Source organism: Gorilla gorilla, chromosome 8, assembly GCF_029281585.2.
Source record: "Gorilla gorilla gorilla isolate KB3781 chromosome 8, NHGRI_mGorGor1-v2.1_pri, whole genome shotgun sequence".
Taxonomy (NCBI): domain Eukaryota; kingdom Metazoa; phylum Chordata; class Mammalia; order Primates; family Hominidae; genus Gorilla; species Gorilla gorilla.
In genome coordinates, this window is record NC_073232.2 from 37,750,115 (window position 1) to 37,770,897 (window position 20,783).

The 20,783-nt window shown below is 46.8% G+C and overlaps 1 protein-coding gene across 1 annotated transcript in view; it reads left to right on the top strand.

Moving 5' to 3' along the window:
- POLR3A (RNA polymerase III subunit A) overlaps positions 1-17,654 on the top strand; it is a 56,359-nt gene extending 38,705 nt beyond the window's left edge. The window contains exons 21-31 of the mRNA XM_031015427.3: positions 1,593-1,706; positions 6,631-6,717; positions 6,805-6,887; positions 7,447-7,617; positions 8,490-8,583; positions 8,776-8,868; positions 9,971-10,135; positions 10,469-10,633; positions 11,222-11,353; positions 12,508-12,640; positions 15,167-17,654. Coding sequence (XP_030871287.1) covers positions 1,593-1,706; positions 6,631-6,717; positions 6,805-6,887; positions 7,447-7,617; positions 8,490-8,583; positions 8,776-8,868; positions 9,971-10,135; positions 10,469-10,633; positions 11,222-11,353; positions 12,508-12,640; positions 15,167-15,315 — 1,386 coding nt within the window. The 3' untranslated portion in view covers positions 15,316-17,654. The remainder of the gene's footprint in view (positions 1-1,592; positions 1,707-6,630; positions 6,718-6,804; positions 6,888-7,446; positions 7,618-8,489; positions 8,584-8,775; positions 8,869-9,970; positions 10,136-10,468; positions 10,634-11,221; positions 11,354-12,507; positions 12,641-15,166) is intronic.
- The last annotated feature ends 3,129 nt before the right edge of the window (positions 17,655-20,783 follow it).

Sequence of the window (20,783 nt, forward strand, 5' to 3'; positions counted from 1 at the left end):
AGTTTGAGGTCAGCTTGGGCAACAGAGGAAAAACTCTATCTCTAAAAAAATATTTTTTAAAGAATTAGCCAGACATCGGGCAGATCACAAGATCAAGAGATCGAGACCATCCTGGCCAACATGGTGAAACCCCATCTCTACTAAAGATACAAAAATTAGCTGGGTGTGGTGGTATGTGCCTATAATCCCAGCTACTTGGGAGGCTGAGGCAGGAGAATCACTTGAACCAGGGAGTTGGAGGTTGCAATGAACTGAGATCACACCACTGCACTCCAGCCTGGCAACAGAGCGAGATTCCATCTCAAAAAAAAAAAAAAAAAAAAGAATTAGCCAGGGATGATGGCATGCTCCTGAAGTTCCAGCTACTCAGGAGGCTGGGGCAGGTGAATCCTTAAGCCCAGGAATCTGAGGCCACAGTGAGCTGATCTTACCACTACATTCCAGCCTGGGTGACAGACCAAGACCCTGTCTTAAAAAAAAAAAAAGATGAAAAAAAAGTTGTTTTCAGTTGAAAGTCTAGCATTGGTAGTAATCAAATGCCAACAGAAGAAGGCTTTGTTTGGTTTCGCTCTGTGTCAAGTAGAGCATACTAGAGACCAGTTTTATAAGTCATGGGCATTGAAAAGCAGGCACACTTCACATACTTTGAGAATATAACTTGGAACCACCTTTTTGGAGAGTAGTTGGACAATACCATTCTGAGTTTTAAATACGTGTCCCTTTTGACCCAGTAGTTTCTCTTACAGAAACTCCTTTTGTCCTCTAGAAATGGTCTAACTATGCCAAGAATGTTTTTTCTAGGCTGCTTACAGTAAAGGCAAACCATCAGTAGAGGATAGTTCAAATACATGATGGTCTGTCTATACAAAAGAATAATAATGCAGCCATTAAAACATTGAGTCAACTTGGACAAAGCAGAGGAGAGGAAAAAAGAGGAAATTCTGCTGGGGCTCATGCTTGTAATCCTAGTTCTTTGGGAGGCTGAGGCGGTCATCTCACTTGAGGTCAGGAGTTCGAAACCAGCCTGGCCAACATGGTGAAACCCCGTCTCTACTAAAAATACAAAAAAATTAATCGTACGTGGTGGCGCATGCCTGTAGTCCCAGCTACTCGAGAGGCTGAGGCAAGAGAATCACTTGAACCTGGGAGGCAGAGGTTGCAGTGAGCCGAGATGGTGCCATTGCACTCCAGCCTTGGCAATCCAGCAAGACTCCATCTCAAAAAAAAGAGAAATGTATGAGCTTCAGAAGTGGGAGAATATTTTCACTCTTGAAATGTTTGAGTTTTTTAAATAACAGTTTATATTTTTAATGTAAATCTGGTGGGGGGCAGCGGGGTGGCGAAAGCTGGGAAGTGATGGGACAACACCTGCTGAATAGCCCAGAAATTTTTGCGTAGGATGGAGTATCCATTTATCCAGTTTTCACCTTCACATGAAAGGTAGAGTCCACAATTTGTTTTGAAAGAAAAATCACAGGTTGCTAAAAGCTCACCTTGGGTAAGGTCATTTTATCCTTTGTAAGTTCTCTCATCTACTACCGCCTGCTCTCTGTGGCACCCACACATAATGTAATTTTCTTTTAATACTCAAGGCAGTCTTCCCGTGTCCCAGTGAGCCTGCTCTCAGCAAAAACGAGCTGATCCTGACCACAGAGTCCATCATGAAGAAGAGTGAGTTCCTCTGCTGCCAGGACAGCTTCCTGCAGGTGAGCTCTGCCAGGTGCTGGCTACTGCACCCAGCCTGGCTGTCGTAAAGAACTCTGTTTGCCAAGGGCTGGCAAGTGGATTTTATAAGCTGGTTGTTTTTTAAGGTAGGGTTGTTCCTTTGTTAGAAAGTTCAAGAATGGGCCAGGCGTGGTGGCTCATGCCTGTAATCCCAGCACTTTGGGAGGCCAAGGCAGGTGGATCACTTGAGGTCAGGAGTTCAAAACCAGATTGGCCAACACGATGAGACCCTGTCTCTACTAAAAATACAAAAATTAGCCGGGCATGGTGGCGGGCATCTGTAATCCCAGCTTGGGAGGCTGAGGCAGGAGAATCGCTTGAACCTGAGAGGCGGAGGTTGCAGTACACCAGGATGGCACCACTGCACTTCAGCCTGGGCAACAGAGCAAGACTCCATCTCAAAAAAAAAAAAAAAAAATGACTGGCAGTCATTCAAAAATGGCCAAGGCAAAATCTCACCAGCCAACAAGCAGAATTTATCTCATGACTTTCTTAGTTTATGTCTTTCACTCAAGCCATTTCCCTATTAGAAGAAAAATGTTTTTTTCCCCTTTTAGAAGAAAAATGCTGATTTTGTTTGAGCGCTGTCCCTAACACCAGCCTACTACCTACTCTATCCTGTGAGCCAACTCTTCCCTCAATCATTCTGAATCCCAATAATTATTAGTACTAGTAGTCTTGTTTTGATACCATTTATTTTAAACTGCTCTTTCTTTTGCTGTATTGTGGATCAAAAATCCATTGAATCAGCCTTTTCTATTCTTCCAGGGAGCTGTTACTTTGATACCCTCTTAACGTTTTTTGGCTCATTTGTTTTTTTTTTTTTTTTTATGGTTCTGACCTGCTCAGGCAGCTCCTTCATGTTTATAATCATGGTTAGGATCAAAAGCAAAGGGATACAGAAATCAGTAAATGGTTTCCTTTGTGTACTAAATAGTAATTCAAATGTAGCACAAGATCAGCAGGCCAAAGAAGAATGTATCTCTTTCAGTAGATCAAAAATAAAAACAGCGAGTGAAGCTTAAATAAGAATATTTGTGTTAAGGAAGCTCCTCGCTTCTTGTGTTCATGTGTCAAGGTGTGAAAGGTGAAAAAGAGACTCTTCCAGATTTTAAAATCAAGAGTGTGGCAAGGCTGGGTGCCTTTGTCTGTTTTTCTCCTCCAAAGGCTTTCTTATTCTTTTTTTTTAACTAACAAATTAGAGTTGTAATTTGGTTTTTCTTCATGCTCATGTTTACGTATTTATCTGTTTGTCCTCAAAGACCTTAACTGAGACAGGTTATGAAAGCTATAACGAGGTAACGTACTTAGCATGCTGTGAACGCCAACAGAAAGGGCCCACTCCAGCAGCACCTCAGCATTTGCCAGCGCCAGAGAGAGCAGGTTTCTGTCCCGGTTCTGGCAAACACTGCTTTGCTTTGGACTGGTTCCTTTCTTGCCCTTGAAAAGGTTTAACACAGGTGACCTCCTACCCGGCAGCATTTGTTTATTCAGTGAGCACTGGTTTAGCCCTCACCATATGTCACACAGTCCACAGATCCTGGGGATGCAAGGATGACTAAACATGTCCTTGCCACCGGCAGCTCACAATCTGATGAGCTCAGATTTGCTGAGAGGGTCCAAAATCCACTGGCCAGAACAGATGTGTCTGAGCCCGTGAAATGTTCTCCAGCCCTAGCCCGTATCAGAGCCGAGGTGGCAGAGGCACTCCTGAGTGGCATTGAGCCCAGGTCCCTGCCAGAGGAGAATGCCCATGCTCATAGGCCTGCTGTGGAGCATGAGACACTAACTTCTGGTTAATCGTGTGATGAATTGCCTGCCAATAGCCATGTTGTGAGTTCGTTCCGTCTAGTATGCATGGGTTGATTCAGTGTGAATTTTTAGCAGATTGTTTCAGTTTTCATTTCCAAAAAGTGAGCTGTTTTTCTTTTTTTTATTTTTAAACCTAATTTCCAGAACCTTTGTGTAGGGAAAGTCATTCAGCAAACCCACGGGAAGTGTGTCCATTGGGGTGAAAGCTGAGCTATGTCATTCCCAGTGCCTAAGCCGGCAGGTTGTTTTAGGTGTGTTATTTTTACTCCCTATGTGTGCACAGTCCCTTGCAGATGAAAACCTTCTGGGTCTAAGGCTTGGTCTTAGGTTCTACTCCTGTTTTTCCTGTGCCAACAGGTAAGGCAGCTTTTAACAACTGGTGATCAAATGGCAACATCTGGGCCAAGAGGGCTTTCGGGACCTTTCTCAAAAGGACCCAGCCACTGCCAGGCAAAACCCCCTCTTATACTGAATATATAGAGGAAAAATTCAGTGGCAGCAAGTGCAAATGCCTTTGAATATTCTGTTAGAGCCATGCCAGAAGAGGTTGTCCCACTGCCCTCTCCAGCTTTATTTTTCATCTCTGGTTTGCAAAAGGTAACTGTATCTGAAAACACAGTGTCAGACTAATCATTAATAACAAGGAATCAGGAGAGTTTCTCTTTAAAAAGAGTTTCTTGAGAACTCTAAAGTTCTTGCGAATTAATAAAAGTTTTGGTTTTTTTTTTCCTGAGACAGAGTCTCACTCTGTCGCCCAGGCTAGAGTGCAGTGGCATGATCTCGGCTCACTGCAACCTCTGCCTCCTGGGTTCAAGTGATTCTCCTGCCTCAGCCTCCCAAATAGCTGGGACTACAGGTGCGTGCCACCATGCCCAGCTAATTTTTGTATTTTTAGTAGAGACCGGGTTTCACCTTGTTGGCCAGGCTGGTCTCCAACTCCTGACCTCAGGTGATCCACCCGCCTCAGCCTCCCAAAGTGCTGGGATTACAGGCATGAGCTACTGCACCCAGCTGGTAAAACTTCTTAAATAAAAAGCCCTTTCTGTGTAGAACAATGATTGGGCTGCAGGGTCACCCTCCGTGGGCCTCTGCACTTTCTCAGTGGGAAGAAAGAGAGTGGGCCAACACAGAGAGTCATGAGAAAGCAGTATTCATGGGAACTGACAGCCAGGATGTGTTGGGCCCCCGAGGTAGCCCCTTGGCTGCCTGGGCTCCTGGGAGACAGACGGAATTTCCCAGTAGGCAAAGATTACATTGAAGAAACCCCTGTTCAGAGAAAAGACTTTGAAGGAAGCATCTGACTTCGTGGAGTGGTTGGTTGCCTTGGCCAAGCGCTGACCTCATTCAGGCCTTCAGTGCCTTCTGCTCTAGGGTGGTGGGGCTAAAGCCATGCCACCTCACAGGGAGGTCTTGCCAAGCTGGGCAGCAGCTGGCTGGGAAAGGCATAAGACCATGTGGACACAGATGCTAAGGCTATTTTAACAAGAACATAAAGTTCTAGCGGTTTGCTTGTAGAAAGGGTAGTAACTAGAAATGGCTAGTTAGGAGGCTAATGAGATTTCTTTTTGCAAGGTTAGGATAGAATGGGGCTAGGAAGTCTTAAGCTGTCTGTGGATACCTTATAGGATTTTATTTTTGCAGAAATGGGCTCCTGGTTCAGGCTTAGGCATTTTCAGCCATGTAATAGGCTGAGTGGACTTTGGGCAGGGCATGCTGGCCTTCTCTCTGGGGGACCCTCAGCCTACCCCAGAATCAAGAAACAGAACCTCACGAGGCTTCTCGGCCACCACAGTACGCAGTCTGCCCTCAAGCTGCTTGTCCTCCATGTGTGGGCGTCTGTACTCATCCAGACACACAGAGCAGCTGGATGCCTGCATTTGGCCAGAGTGCCATTCAAGCTTACCGCCACTGTGATTTCCTTGCTGCTACAAAGGAGGGGCAGTCTATTTCCTCTTCCCCATATTCTCAGAGACTATATCATCCCTAGGCCACACCAGAGCAGCCGATGCCAGCTCCCGGGATGGCAGGATAATGGCCTCTGGAGGATGGTTGCTACTGCATGGCAGGTGCCATCAGCTCACGCTGAGAATTGCTTTAAGAGCCAGTCTGTAGTCCGTGATGATTGACCCACTGTGAGCAGGATGTTAACCGCTCCTCTGTAAGTGCTCCTTCCCTGTGAGCACTCTCCAGAGGAAGGTGCTGGCTGATCCTGGCTTTAGGAGTGGTTGTGGGCTGGGTCTATTTCACAGACACACTGTAAATCTTAAAACAGATAGTTTTACCCATTTGAGTGGTTGCCAGAAAACCTGAGTCAGGGCTGTAGTCTCTAGCCCTGCTCTGATCTTCCACCTGTGTATTTTTCACCTTCTTCTTGCTCTACTTGGTCATCCTCCCGGGGCTGAGAGTGCTGTTCTTAAATACAGTGGGAATCGCAGCATATACTGATGCTTCACATCTGGCTTTGACAGTGGTTTCCAGGAATCCTTACAGACTTCTAATTGTGTGTGGGAAGACATTGTAGGCCTAGGCCTGTGGGGAGAGGTGGTTACCAGAGGGGAAAAGATAAGCTGGGTTTGGGGAGTGTTTTCTTTGAAATGAAGGTAAGCTCAAAGTGTGTTTGAAATGCATTTACTGTCAACAAAGCTATGCTTTAGTTGGTAGTATTTAAACTGATCATAATACCTTCAGAAGAAACCCTCAAAAATTAATCTGTAGAAGAAGAGTATAAATGCTTCAGTCGTACCTGTCCTGAGCTGTGTTCTTACAGCCCTCGTGGCACGTGGGAGAGCAAGAACGAAGGCTCCCACGCACTTTGTGGGCTCTGTAGGTAGTGCCATGAGAGCAGTTGGAGGAGAAGGTCTTAGAGACACATTAACCAATGGAGTGTGTGTCTGGGGTATGGACAGTGTGGTGTGTTCCTTGGAAAACCACTTTGTAGTAGAAGCAGTATCCAGATTGGGTCCTTTATACTATATATGGAGCTAACACTAAAATATGATGGACTTGTCATATACAACTGAGGTTTATGAAATGAATTATGTCATTTGCATGACTGTGAAACTTACAAATGATGTTTGCTGTGTAATCTTTCAGGAAATAAAAAAATTCATTAAGGGGGTCTCTGAGAAGATCAAGAAAACCAGAGATAAATATGGCATCAATGATAACGGCACAACAGAGGTAATATTCCTCCAAGACGCGTTAGAACCCCAAGCTGTTTGCAGGTGCTGCCGGCCCTAACTCTGTGCTTGGCTTGTATTCTCCCAGCCCCGTGTGCTGTACCAGCTGGACCGCATCACCCCCACCCAAGTAGAAAAGTTTCTGGAGACCTGTAGGGACAAGTACATGAGGTAGGGATGCTTTTGTCTTGGACTGACGGTCATCCACATAGGTCTCACGTATCCCTTCTGTTTCACCATGTGTACAAAACCCTGCACCAGCTCACTTGTTAACTGCTGGTATTTGATCAGATTCTGTCACATTTTCTCTAGGGGGTCTGATGAATTGCCAGGCTGAATGCTCCAAGATACGGAAATAATTGCAAGGAAATTTCTTAGTGTCTTCTCCCCGTGGGGAAACTGCTAACGAATATGGCAGATGCCACTGCTCTGTTTGCCGTCAGTACCATTGGTTAGCAGACCGCTTAGATTTTCTGCATCCATTACATGCTGACCACAAGCAGCCATGCAGAATTGAGTTGCACTGCTGCCCCCTCTCTGACCATTACTGTCCCGTCTGCACCTATTTCTGGTCTATGCCAGGCTTTTTCTCTGTCACAGACATACCCTTTCCGACCCTAATAGCATCTATATTCTCTCTTGAAAGGTGATAACCAGAAGCCTCTCCCCAGCAGTTTTGCTGGACTTTTCTTTGGCATGCTGCAATCTCATCCATACCTTTGCCTTCTAGGGCACAGATGGAGCCAGGTTCTGCAGTGGGTGCTCTGTGTGCCCAGAGCATTGGTGAGCCAGGCACCCAGATGACCCTGAAGACTTTCCACTTTGCAGGTGTGGCCTCCATGAACATCACCCTGGGCGTGCCCCGGATTAAAGAGATCATCAACGCTTCCAAGGCCATCAGGTGCCTGCTTTCATTTCCTTCTTGTTCCACACATGCCTATCCTGTTTCCTGAGAAACAATGATCCCCGTGTCACATGCATATGTGTGATATCCTCATAGGACTGTGTCTCAAACTCTGGGTGGCATGCTTGTTGTGTTAATCCTATTTTGGTTTTTAAAAAAGCCACTCAAGAAAAAGTCTAAACTGGATACAGTCAAAATAGAAGCAATGGTTTTGTTATGGCCACAAGTAACATGAAGAGAGAAAATGTTTAAAATGACTGGAAAAATTGGAGCAATGTGTCAGTGGAGATTTCATCCTTTTGATGTCATTATTCCAGCCTAACTAGGCCTGACTGAAATGTCTGCCACTTGCCCTGTGGTCATATTCTGTGAGCCCCTGGTGATTTCATGATGGGATTTCTAGTTGATCTAAGGCTAGAAGAAATAGAAATGTATTACAATGCCTTTGATGACAAAAATAATGATTTTTACCTATGACCTATATTTAACAAAATGATAATACATAGCATTAAATGAAAGATAGTCGGCTGGGCGCAATGGCTCACGCCTGTAATCCCAGCACTTTGGGAGGCTGAGGCGGGCAGATCACGAGGTCAGGAGATCAAGACCATCCTGGCTAACATGGTGAAACCCCATCTCTACTAAAAATACAAAAAATTAGCTGGGCGTGGTGGCGAGCGCCTGTAGTCCCAGCTACTCCGGAGGCTGAGGCAGGAGAATGGCATGAACCTGGGAGGCGGAGCTTGCTCAGTAAACTGGGGTTGCTAGTAACATTATGATTCTAAATAGCACTTGGGTTTAACAAAGCAGTGGTCCTCAAACAGGCTCCTTCCTTGTGCTAGTGCCATTTTTCCTTTGCTTCTCAACAGCACTCCAATTATCACAGCACAGCTAGACAAGGATGACGACGCGGATTATGCTCGCCTCGTGAAAGGGAGAATTGAGAAAACCCTCTTGGGAGAGGTAAGAAGAAATCCCTATTGATAACAAGAAAACTAGTTCAGCAATGTTGCAAGGAAGTGTAAAAATCAGCTGCCATCTATTGACCAGCCTGTGGCGTCCACACTACTCAAGCTCTTCAAAAAAGCAAGCAGTCGCGTGCTCTTAGGAAAGGGGAAAGCGGCTGATTAACAGTCTGATCTTTTGACACTCCAGATTTCCGAGTATATTGAAGAAGTGTTTCTTCCTGATGACTGCTTTATTCTCGTCAAGCTCTCCCTGGAACGGATTAGGCTTCTGAGACTGGAAGTGAGTCACATAATTAAATGTAGAGAGGAAGTCATCCTGTTAGTCCCAAGATAGGTACTGATAAACTAGGGCAAGAGCTAAGCAAGACAGAGGAAGCATTGCAGAACCTTCTGTGTGGTTTCTGGTTTTTGTGATTCTGTTGTCCCCTCACATTTTCTTTCTAAACCTGACCTTGATACAAATATACCCATCTAAAGACACACAGAAAATTAGTTGAAATTTTGTGCAGACCGCAATACCAGTTCACTGCGACACGGTATTATGATAAGTGGTCTTGTTGTCCCTCTTCCCAGTGTCTGGAAGGACCCTAGGGCTGGCTGTGTCTTACTCATCTGTGGGTCCCCAGTGCCCAGCATGGCAGCTAGCCTAGGAAGTTCAGTAAATGTGTTTAGATGGGGAGATTAACCTGGCTTCTTAAACTGGCATGCATGGGTAATAGGCAACAGTTGAAAGATGATCAGCCTTTCTCACAAACAGACCAACTTGGGGTGCAAACTGAGTAACTTCCCGACACCCTCTTCTTTCTCTCGGGTAGTTAAAGCTGTACTAGCCCTTAAAACACATTCTGTCAGCTCGTTCTCTCACGCATCAAATTCATATGTTACCCATATAACAGTTGACTCAAATGCAGCAACCTGCTCTCCAGTTTGGGGATTTCTCTAGCCTGTCTCTTGCTGCCTGCCTTGTGGCTCCTTTGCAGAAGAGATGAGTTGTATCCAGGAACATAGCACATGAACCATTGTGAAAGTGTCAGGTAAAGGGGAGGCCCCATGGAAGCTTTTAATTAGCCTGGCCTCCAACCTCCAGCCTCCCTAGAGCTTCCCACAGAGGCTGCGTGTGTTGCCATGAACTGAGCATGAATTTTCAAGGGCAAATATTTTGTCGTGGATGAAAAAAACTACTCTTTTTATGAATAAAGCATAGATATATATACACATATAGTACATAAAACATATGTAGCATATCTATGGTATTAATTTCGTGGTGCGGGTGAGGGGTGCTTAGAACAAACCTGACTAAAAGGACTTCTTAGAGGGGCAACAATGAAATAAACGAAGAAAAACACTGGAATCAGTAACACCTACACCTGGCCATGTTGCAGGTGAACGCTGAGACAGTGAGATATTCCATCTGTACATCCAAGCTCCGTGTGAAGCCCGGCGATGTGGCCGTTCATGGTGAGGCTGTGGTGTGTGTCACCCCCAGAGAGAACAGCAAGAGCTCCATGTACTACGTGCTGCAGTTCCTGAAAGAGGATCTCCCCAAGGTGAAACAGAAGTCGCTTCTCATGGAGACCCAGCATCTCCCTGTGGTGTGACACCCAGGGCCGGGACCTAAGGGCTTTGTCACTTAGTCCCATTTCTTCATTTCTTCTTGGCCTTATCCCCAAGGAGTTAGTCTGTTAGATTCCTCTCTGTTCTATCAAAAAACTGATGTTAGGATGAGGTGCAGTACCCTGAACAACTTCTGTTCTCCCTTATCCCTAAAACCAGCTCTAGTGTGTTACAGATGACCACTGCTGAAAGCTGGGGTGATGAAGGTGATCAGCCCAGGGCATGGCTCACCCCGTCCTCACAGCTTTCTCTGTCTCTGAATCCAGGTGGTGGTGCAGGGCATTCCAGAGGTGTCCAGAGCTGTCATCCACATTGACGAGCAGAGTGGAAAGGAGAAGTACAAGCTTCTGGTGGAAGGTGATAACCTGCGGGCAGTCATGGCCACACACGGTGTGAAGGGCACCCGAACCACCTCCAATAACACCTATGAGGTACCACTTAGCCCACGGGGTCGCCTTAGGGTTAGGCTGTCTTCCTTGTGCCATCTGCAGGCCTTCCACTGGTTCCCAGTATACTTTTTTTTTTTTTTTTTTTTTTTGAGATGGAGTCTTGCTCTGTTGCCCAGGCTGGAGTGCAGTGGCGTGATCTCTGCTCACTGCAAGCTCTGCCTCCCGGGTTCACGCCATTCTCCTGCCTCAACCTCCCGAGTAGCTGGGACTACAGGCACCCACCACCATGCCCGGCTAATTTTTTTTTTTTTTTTTTTTTTTGTATTTTTAGTAGAAATGGGGTTTCACCATGTTAGCCAGGATGGTCTCGATCTCCTGACCTCTTGATCCGCCTGCCTCGGCCTCCCAAAGTGCTGGGATTACAGGCATGAGCCACTGTGCCCGGCCTCCCAGCATACTTCTCTGACCATCCCATTTGCCGTGGGTCTGCAACTGAAAATTGCCCAGCAATCCATTTCTGGAAAACCGCACAGGGTTTGCTTTGAAACTGCAGGGCAGAGGAGAAAGTGGAGAGAATTTGCAGTGGCCTCCCGGAAGGGGCTGCTTCTGCTCATTACTGGCTCTCTGTAGGTGGAGAAAACTCTGGGCATCGAGGCCGCCCGGACAACGATCATCAATGAAATCCAGTACACCATGGTGAACCACGGCATGAGCATCGACAGGAGGCACGTGATGCTGCTCTCCGACCTCATGACCTACAAGGTATGTGGGCAGGAGGCCCCCGGGCTGCCTGCGCATCCCGAAACTCACTTTCAGGAGAATAAGCCTGTGGAGTTTCTAAGACATGTAGAATACGCTGCTGTGAGGACCATCATAGAGAGAAAATAAGATGTGAACATTGCTCAAAAACCAAAGTATGCTGGTCAGGCTGAGTGTCCTGGTGAAATCCCAGTATGAGAGTTACAGCCTCATGGCAAACTCATACCCAGTCGGTGGAGTGAAGAGAGCTGGAGCTTGGTTCCGTCCTCATCCTGAATGTCATCCTAAAGCAAAATTAGCCACTGCCAAAGCCCAGAGAGTCCCATGGCAAGTTGAGGTGTTTCTTTCTTATTAAACCCATCCATCACTCTTCTGTAGCCATTCCCAGGAAAAAATAAGTTAACATGATCTGAAGTTGGAGGCGGGAGGCTGAGGTGGGTTGGTTGTTTTGATTTTTTTTTTCTCTCTTTTCCAAAAAAAACATATTTCCCTCTAGCTGTGCCTTAGGGCAGCAGGTTTTCATAAGGCTTCCCCAAACAAGTCGATAGTGTATTACAGACTATTTAGAAACCAGGTGAGGGAAATGGCCCATTTCCTACCACCCTGAGGCTGTCGGTTAGATGTCTTCTGTGAAATCCTATTCTTTATGCGTCTTTTACTTTAGTCGCAGGAAACTGTGTGCATGCAGTTTTTGTTCTGACTTTTTGTTTAACATCACAAATGTTTTCCATCTTGTTTCATGGTTTTAATAAATATACTTTTTAAATTATGGCACAATATTCCTTTGAGTAGAATTACCTAAATTTAATTAATTCTCTTCATACTTGAGGTTTTTACCTTCTTTTATTTTTAGTTCTTTGAGCCATAAGAAATCTCTTCAGAAATACTCCCCTTTTTTAAAGTTAGTCTCTGAATTCTAGTTCTCAATTCTTCTTTGTTCTGATGGTGTCTGGATGCGAGTGTGAAGTTTCATGTTGCCGACGATTGACCACCTCAATGGGACACAGAGGGCGGACACATAGCTCCCCAGGGCCTTTCACACCTGACGTTGGGTCTTGGAGGATTTTTGTTGATTGTATTGAAGGTGCACCGTGCTTTGGTTTCGAGCTTTTGCCATTGGTGTGAGTACCACCGTGACTCTTTCTCCCTTGACGCAGGGTGAAGTCCTGGGCATCACTAGGTTTGGCCTGGCCAAGATGAAGGAGAGTGTGCTGATGCTGGCCTCCTTTGAGAAGACGGCTGACCATCTCTTTGACGCTGCCTACTTCGGGCAGAAGGACTCTGTGTGTGGTAGGTTTGATGTTTCTATGAACAGCATCAAAGGCCTTTACTATTTACGAATTAGACCATGGCTAGGCTTCTAAGGGAATGAAAAAAACTGAGTGGCAGAGCGTTTATTTTTTCAAGAATAATGTCATAGACATGAATTGGAACTGCTGGATCTTCTGTCTCCAAATCCTGACTGTAGCATCCTGCATCCCCGTTTACATCTGTTGGATGACTTCCCTCTGTCAGCACAGATGGTTTTTGGTCCACGAAGCAAAGAGCAACCCTGGGCGTGTAAGAATTTTTCTAGCCCTTGACTTTGTAGTCAGCCACACTGATCGTGACCCCTGTGTGTGACACCAGGGCTGACAGGAGCGGGTACTGGCTGGGCACTGGGCAGAGCAGAGTGTCCTACTGTCCTTGGGAGGTGGCCATCGATGCCTGCTGAGCCCCTGTGCCAGGCACCATATGTGTCAAGTATCTCTACCCACCCATGGGGTGTGGATATTAAGCCCTTTGACAAGTCAGAAGACCAAGGTGACCTCGCTTGCTGTCGAGTCCACCAGCAGAGCCTTGCTCTGCACCATACCTCATCCCCGCCACTTGACAAAACATGGCTTTATGGGGCTGTGCTGGCCTGGGGGAGAGGGAGCACGAGGGGAATTCTCCCCAGTGTCTGGCTTCCCTGCCTCTTCCGTGAGACCAGCACTGACTGCTGAGCTTTGCTTGAGCCTTTCTGATTCCGCAGGAAGACCCTGCAGGCTTGGGGTGAGAGCTGGTAAGGGGCTGGGGTTCGAGAGGGCCAGCAACCTGCCCCGGGGCACATGCCAGTCAGGCCCACACAGGGATTCCAAGTCTGGCTGCTGTTTCCAGGCCAGAGCTCTGCTTCCCAGTAGCGCTTTGCTCTCTCACCTCCTGCTCTTGTACAGATTGGCATCATTAGAGTATATACCTATTTTTTGCCTCTAAGATTAACTCTCTCTTTTCAGAGGGACAGGGATTGGAGATGGAGGGAAATAAATATTACATAATTCTTTAAGATAAAGAAGGGTGAGAGCCGGGCATGGTGTTGCTATCATCCCAGCTACTTGGGAGGCTGAGGCAGGACGATCGCTTGAGCCCAGGAGTTTGAGTCCAGGCTGGGCAACATAATGAGAACTCGTGTCTATTTAAATATTTTTAAAATTAAAAAACAAGCGTGGGCCGGGCACGGTGGCTCACGCCTGTAATCCCAGCACTTTGGGAGGCCAAGGCGGGTGGATCACGAGGTCAGGAGTTCAAGACCAACCTGGCCAAGATGGTGAGACCCCGTCTCTACTAAAAAAAAAACAAAAATTAGCTGGGCACGGTGGCAGGCACCTGTAATCCCAGCTACTCGGGAGGCTGAGGCAGGAGAATCTCTTGAACCTGGGAGGCAGAGGTTGCAGTGAGCCGAGATTGCACCACTGCACTCTAGCCTGAGCAACAGAGCAGGACTCTGTCTCAAAAAAAAAAAAAAAAAAAAAAAAAAAACTAGCATGAAGGGAAAAGAAAAGGAGCAGCAGTTAGAGTGGGGCGAGAGGGAGGTACACAGAAGACTGGAAGAAAGCCCAAGACCAAGAGAAGAGCAAGTCTGCCTGACAACAGGGCTGAGACCCAGCACTCAAGCCTGACACCTGGAAACTGGGCCTTTGCTGCAGCTCTGCGGCCCCACACACCAGCACCTTTCTCCACCACCAGTCTCCTTGACTGCCTGGCACTGCCACCCCACCCCCAATTTGAAGTTTTCCCGTCCTCCTCGTCCTTCAGCACATTGTAACCCAGTGTTCGCCCTCATTGCATGTTGGTCTTTAATTTAGTTGTTTGCCTCTCCGGTTCCTTGTTAGCACAAAGTCTACAACACAGTAGCCATTTGCTTGCTCATCGTAGACTCAAGCCTTATGCCAGGTTGACATGGGGCTTGGAGAAAGAATCTGCACCACCCCCTTGATCCTGTAACTCTATAGGTACCCTGCCTTCTGGGTGTTTCTCATCAGGGCTGTAGATCATCAAGGCTCAGATGCTCTTAAGCCTGGTCTGGCCCCTTCCCCTGAGCACAGCTAACAGCTGCCTACTGCAGTTTCCAAGGGGATTGTATTCTGCTCACTACTGTCCCAGTTGTTTGCTTTTCTTGGAGGCTCTAAGTTAAGGAAGCACTGGGTGGCAAACTTAGAGTTTCCTAAGCATCCTTCAGTATTCTTGCTAAGTTGTGTTCTCAAAGGCAGGGCCCTCCCAGGGTGCCTTTGGCTCAGGTGGGAGAGGAGAACTGGAGGAGCTGACTCTGTCTCCAACAAGCTCCTGGGCTGTGAGCAAGCCCTGCCCTTCCCTGAAAGTGCAGAATCCCCCTGTCTGCACTCCACAGCCACCCTTTTTAGATGGGAAGGAAAGGGATTTGCCAAAGTTCAGTCAGTTGATGTGGAGTGGCGCTGGGACTCACATCCTAATTTTCTGACACTTAAGCCAATAGTCTTTCTTCCTGAAAACCTACCTTGTGTTTAGAGGCTCTCTGATGTTCATTCTCGTTGGTTTCAGGGGTGTCTGAGTGCATCATCATGGGAATCCCAATGAACATTGGAACCGGGCTCTTCAAGCTGCTTCACAAGGCCGACAGGGACCCGAACCCTCCCAAGAGGCCCCTGATCTTCGACACAAATGAATTCCACATCCCCCTTGTCACATAGTCCAAGGAAAGAGGGGACCATGCCTAACCTTGACTCCCTGTCCTGTCTCCAGCTGATGTAAAGAGTTTTGTGCTCCCTGGGACGGGGGTCCTGAGGTCCCCACCTATGCCAGCAATCAGAGAAGCCCCCTTGGCATCCCCAGGAGCAGCTTCTCCTCTGATAGGGCGCAGCTCACACCAGTGACCCTGACTGTGCCACGCTGCTCGGGAGAGCTGAGGGTTTTATTGTTTGCTTGCTTGAAACCTAATCTATAGACGGCCCCACAGCTCCTGCACACCCTGCTTCCCTGGACTTAAAGCCCAGCCAGGTGTCATGGTCCATCCCAGCTCACTGCATACATCCATCGGCTCCCCATGGTGTCTTCACACCTGATGATGAGCCAGGCCTGAGCCCCACACAGGCCAGGGCACATTCTTGGATTTTCCATTCCTTGGTCATGCTGGAATCTCTCAATGTGACATACTCATGTAAATATTGTTACTATTATTTATTTGTTCCATTTGAGGGATTTGGAATTTTTGTTATTTTAGTTTTATTTTTGAAACCAAGCATCTATAGAAACCAAGAAAGTCAGCATGTAAGCGTCACTGGAAAAACTGGTTTAAGCAAATAGAGCCTTCTGGGATTTGTAACTGAGCTGCAACTGTCATGAGGCCCAGGCAGCTCTGTAACATCTTCTGTAGATGCCCCTGGCTACCCTGTTGTTTTCGTCTACCTCAGACCCCTATCATGGGGCTCTACCCTGTGACAAGAGCCAAACTCATTCTCCATGGCCTATGGAAGCCTCACTGGAGTTTGGGGCCTGCTGCAATGGGGATGAGATGGTTTTTTGTAGAATTATACTTACATTCCTTGGATGATCTCTAGTTGATTTTTTAAGTTCTGAGTTGATGCTGTTAAGGTACCCGGGGTAGCCATTGGTTCTTGGATCTGTGTTAGAATGAGTGCTTTCCCTTCCTACTGATGTGATTGTGGATTAGGAATTCTTGACCTGAGTGATTTTTGGCCAGTGGTTGGGTTTAAAATTCTATTAAAATTTGTAGTTTGGGCTGGGTGCTGTGGCTCATACCTATAATCCCAGCACTTTGGGAGGCCGAGGGCGGCAGATCACTTGAGCCCAGGAGTTCGAGAGCAGCCTGGGCAACATGACGAAACCCCGTCTCTACAGAGAATACAAAAATTAGCCAGGCATGGTGGCCCATGCCTGTACTACCTGCTACTGGTAAGGCTGAGGTGGAAGGTTCACTTGAGCCTGGGAGGTGGAGGTTGTAGTGAGCCAAGATCGTGCCACTACACTCCAGCCTGGGCAACAAAGCAAGACCTTGTCTCAAAAAAAAAAAAAAAAAGGAAAAAAAAAATTAAGCGTAAAAAAAAATTAGTTTTTATAAAAAATTATAGTTTGACCTTTTGATTTCCCTGCATCTACAAGGTAGACCTATTAACTTCTCTTGGGGTATCAGTGATGTGGAAAAAAATGCCATTTTTCTTAATGTTTAACCCCCCTTTATCTTTGAATTGAGCTAGAGCCTGGTTTAGGACAAAGGATTAAGTTTGTTAATGAACACTAACTCAGGGCTTCTACTTGAAACCCCACCGAGATCACCAGTTCTCATGTAACCTGGGAAGAGCCATAAAGGGGTACCCCCCACCCCAACTGCCTTCCTGGAAGCATGCCTGGGAAGTAAGCTGTAGGCCTGATCCGAGCCAGGACCACTGGGATCCATGCAAAGGCCAGGGGAGGGTAGAATTGAATCATAGGAGGGAACTCCGGCACCTGTTGTCTTCTGCAGGTGACGCACACTTTAAATGGAAGAGAGGTTGTGGCTATAACTTGTGGCTGGGAATAATAAAGATGGCACCGCCAAGGAGCCTCACCTTGCATGAGCGGGTACTCAGTTGGGCGCTGCAGGGTCTGGAGTCTGTGTGAGACGTGTGTGATTGTGATGGGTGCAGATCAGCGTATAGAAGCACTTGGGAACAAGGCAGACCTTGGAGCAGAATGGTTTTGTGAAAGATCACATCACCCATGGCTGGGGGGGGAAGTCATACGTCCTGGAGGTGCTGGTCCTCCTCCTGGAACTGCCAGCCTTGCTAGGACTATCAACATCAACAGCATTGCCTGGTAAACCCTACTGTTTATGCTCCCCACTGTGTCCCATGACTGGTGTTAAAATTCTCCCTACTTTGATCATCTGCCCTGCCCAGGCCTTGGGCTTTATGCCAGCACAGAGCTCAAAGGCCAGGTAGCAGCACACCCTCAAGCATGAGAGCTCAAAGGGTTACATTTGAGTCTCTGTACCTGCTTGGAAGAAATAAAAATACGTGTGAATTCCATCTCATCCATGAATAGTTACATATTCTTGACTCGCAGTCTGTCCAGTTCTTTGCCATTTTTACATCTTTTTTACAAGGGAGATTAAAATAGCTCCTGACTCAGTTACAGCTCCCTGCAGTGTTCAGCACTTTAGGGGTGGGAGAGACATTCTGGAGTCCTTCAGTATATATATGTGTCAGTTAAACTATGGTGCCGTGTTTCTATTTCAGGGTTTATCCGTGTGTATTCGCATTGATTCATGGCTGATTGAACCTGGCATTGTATGTTTACTTTTCTTGATTTTTGCTGTCTGTTGGCAGACCTCTTTATTTTTCAGCCAAAACCCAAGAGAGGAAATATTTGCGTTACCTACAACTGTAGCAGAATCATCCTTATGGGTTGTGAAAAAGGACGTTGGCCTTGTATGAGTTCTAACTCCTAGAATGAGAACCAACCCCTGTCAGGAGCTCACCTCTTCAGGTGCTGGAGGTCAACAGTGAATGCCCCAGTTACCCCCACCCCCGTGACTTAGAAATGTAGGAAATAAAGTGCCCTCTGAGATGCAGCTAATCCAGCCCCAGTAGGAGGCGCTGAAAGGACTCAAGTCTGGAGTCTGAAGGGCCATCTGGCCAGGATCAGGTGCATAGCTTAACTTTTATTCATTCAACAGAGATTTAAGTCTGCTACTTCCAAGGCACTGTTCTAGGTATTAGGGGTGCAGCAGTAAACACAACGGGTGAATCAGATGTTAATACATCTGGCCAGGCGCGGTGGTTCACGCCTGTAATTCCAGCACTTTGGGAGGCCGAGGCGAGTGGATCACCTGAGGTCAGGAGTTGGAGACCAGCCTGGCCAACATGGTGAAACCCCATCTCTACTAAAAATAGAAAAATTAGCTGGGTGTGGTGGCACGTGCCTGTAATCCCAGCTACTGGGGAGGCTGAGGTAGGAGAATTGCTTGAACCAAGGAGGCAGAGGTTGCAGTGAGCCGAGATCACACCATTGCACTCCAGCCTGGGAGACAAAGCGAGACTCCATCTCAGAAAAAAAAAAAAAAAAAAAGATGTTAATACATCTAAAAGGAATTCCACAGAAGCGGGTGAAGCAAAAAGGCTCAGGTTCAGTGTGCAGAAGTGTGTCCAGCACACTCTGGGGTGGAAGCTGCAGATCAAGGGATTGTGCTCCCGTGGGCACATCAGGCCCACCAGGGTAAAGAAAGGTCCCTCTGTGGCTGCAGCCCTCTGGTTCCAACCCCTCCCACAGGGCCTCTCATGACACTAATTTGGCCTCCTTACCTTAGGCTTGGATTCTGGGGAGTGTGCCCTGAGCAAGGACACAAGCCTGCAGTCACTGGGAAAGGTTGCCACCATCCTTTCCTCAACCTACTGGCAGTGTCAGCGTGTGAACATTTGAATCCATTAATATTTGCTACACTTCTGCTCTGTGCCAGGCAGTGCACTAGGCCCTTGGGGAAGGTCCCTGCATGAATGGAGCTTACCATCTGGTCAGGGTCATCTTGTTAAGAGCCTGAGTTCTACAATCAGTGTCAGGATTTAAATCCCAACTCCCCCTTTCTTTTGTTTTATTTTTATAATTTTTTTTTAATTTTAAATAGAGACAGGTCTTGCTATATGTTGCCCAGCCAGTCTCGAACACCTGGGCTCAAGCAATCCTCTCAAAGTGCTGGGATTACAGGCGTGAGCCGCCATGCCCAGCGTCAATTCTCCCTTTCCATCTGGTGAACATGAACAAATTACTTAACCTCTCCTTGCCTCACTTTACTCATTTATAAGTAGGAATACTGTTTAGTAGTGTTTGACTCATTGGGTCATTGTGAGTTTTAAACGTGATTACACATAAAAAGGTCTTAGTACAGTGCCTGGCACATAATACACATTAAATGTTTGCAATTATTAATACAGTGACATTATTTTTTACTGAAAAACATGGTCTGTGAATTCACAACTAAAAACCAATCCCCTGGCTCTCTTTATTTGACCCTAAGTGGAGCTTGGTGGACTTGGGATCCAGCCTCCCTAGACATAATGACTACCCAGCTGTCTGCTCAATCAGTAGGTCGTGGGAAGTATTTTACATGGGGGAGGAGAAGGGTTAGGGAAGGGGATGGATGTGGCCACTGTGTGGTTGAGGGCTTGAACACTTTAATGCAGGCCATAAAGTAAGCGTGATCTCATTTTAGAGTCACAGGTAGTAAGACCAGAATAATTCAGACAGGCAGGTTTTTTTGTAGAGGTATGGATGTTGATAACAGCTATGTATTTAGATTATATAAGAAGGTATCCCATAAGGGAGAACTTAACATTTTTCTCTCTCTTTAAAAGAATATATTAGGGCCGGGCGCAGTGGCTCACGCCTATAATCCCAACACTTTGGGAGGCTGAGGCTGGTGGATCATTTGAGGTCAGGAGTTTAAGACCAGCCTGGCCAACATGGTGAAACCCCGTCTCTACTAAAAATACAAAAATTAGCCGGGTAGTAGTGGTGCACACCTGTAATCCCAGCTACTCAGGAGGCTGAGGCAGGAGAATCACTTGATCCTGGGAGGCAGAGGTTGTGATGAGCCAAGATCACGCCACTGTACTTCAGTCTGGGTAACAGAGTGAGACCCTGTTAAAAAAAAAAAAAAAAGAAGAAGAAGAAGAATGGAACAGAAAATGGGTATGACAAGGACAGAGGTAGGAAGTGACTCTATGTTTTTTGTTTGTCTGTTTTCCCAGACAGGTTCATGCTCTGTGGCCCAGGCTGGAGTAGAGTGGCGTGATGATCTCGGGTCACTGCGACCTCTTCACCTCCCAGGCTCAAGCAGTCCTTGCCATCTCAGCCTCCAGAGCAAGTAGGACTACAGGCACATTGCCCAGCTAATTTTTCTTTCTTTTTTTTTTTTTTTTTTGGTAGAGATGGGATTTCACCATGTTGCCCAGGCTTCACTCTGTTCTATTGTACCTTTCTAATTTTGTACCTTCTGAAGGTCTTGCCAGTTTTTTGTTTTTTTTTTAAATCAATACCTAGCAGCCTGGGCAACATGGCAAAACCCCATCTCTACAAAAAATACAAAAAAATTAGCTGGGCGTCATGGCTCACATCTGTGGTCCCAGCTGAGGTGCGAGGATCAATTGAGCCCAGGAGGTGGAGG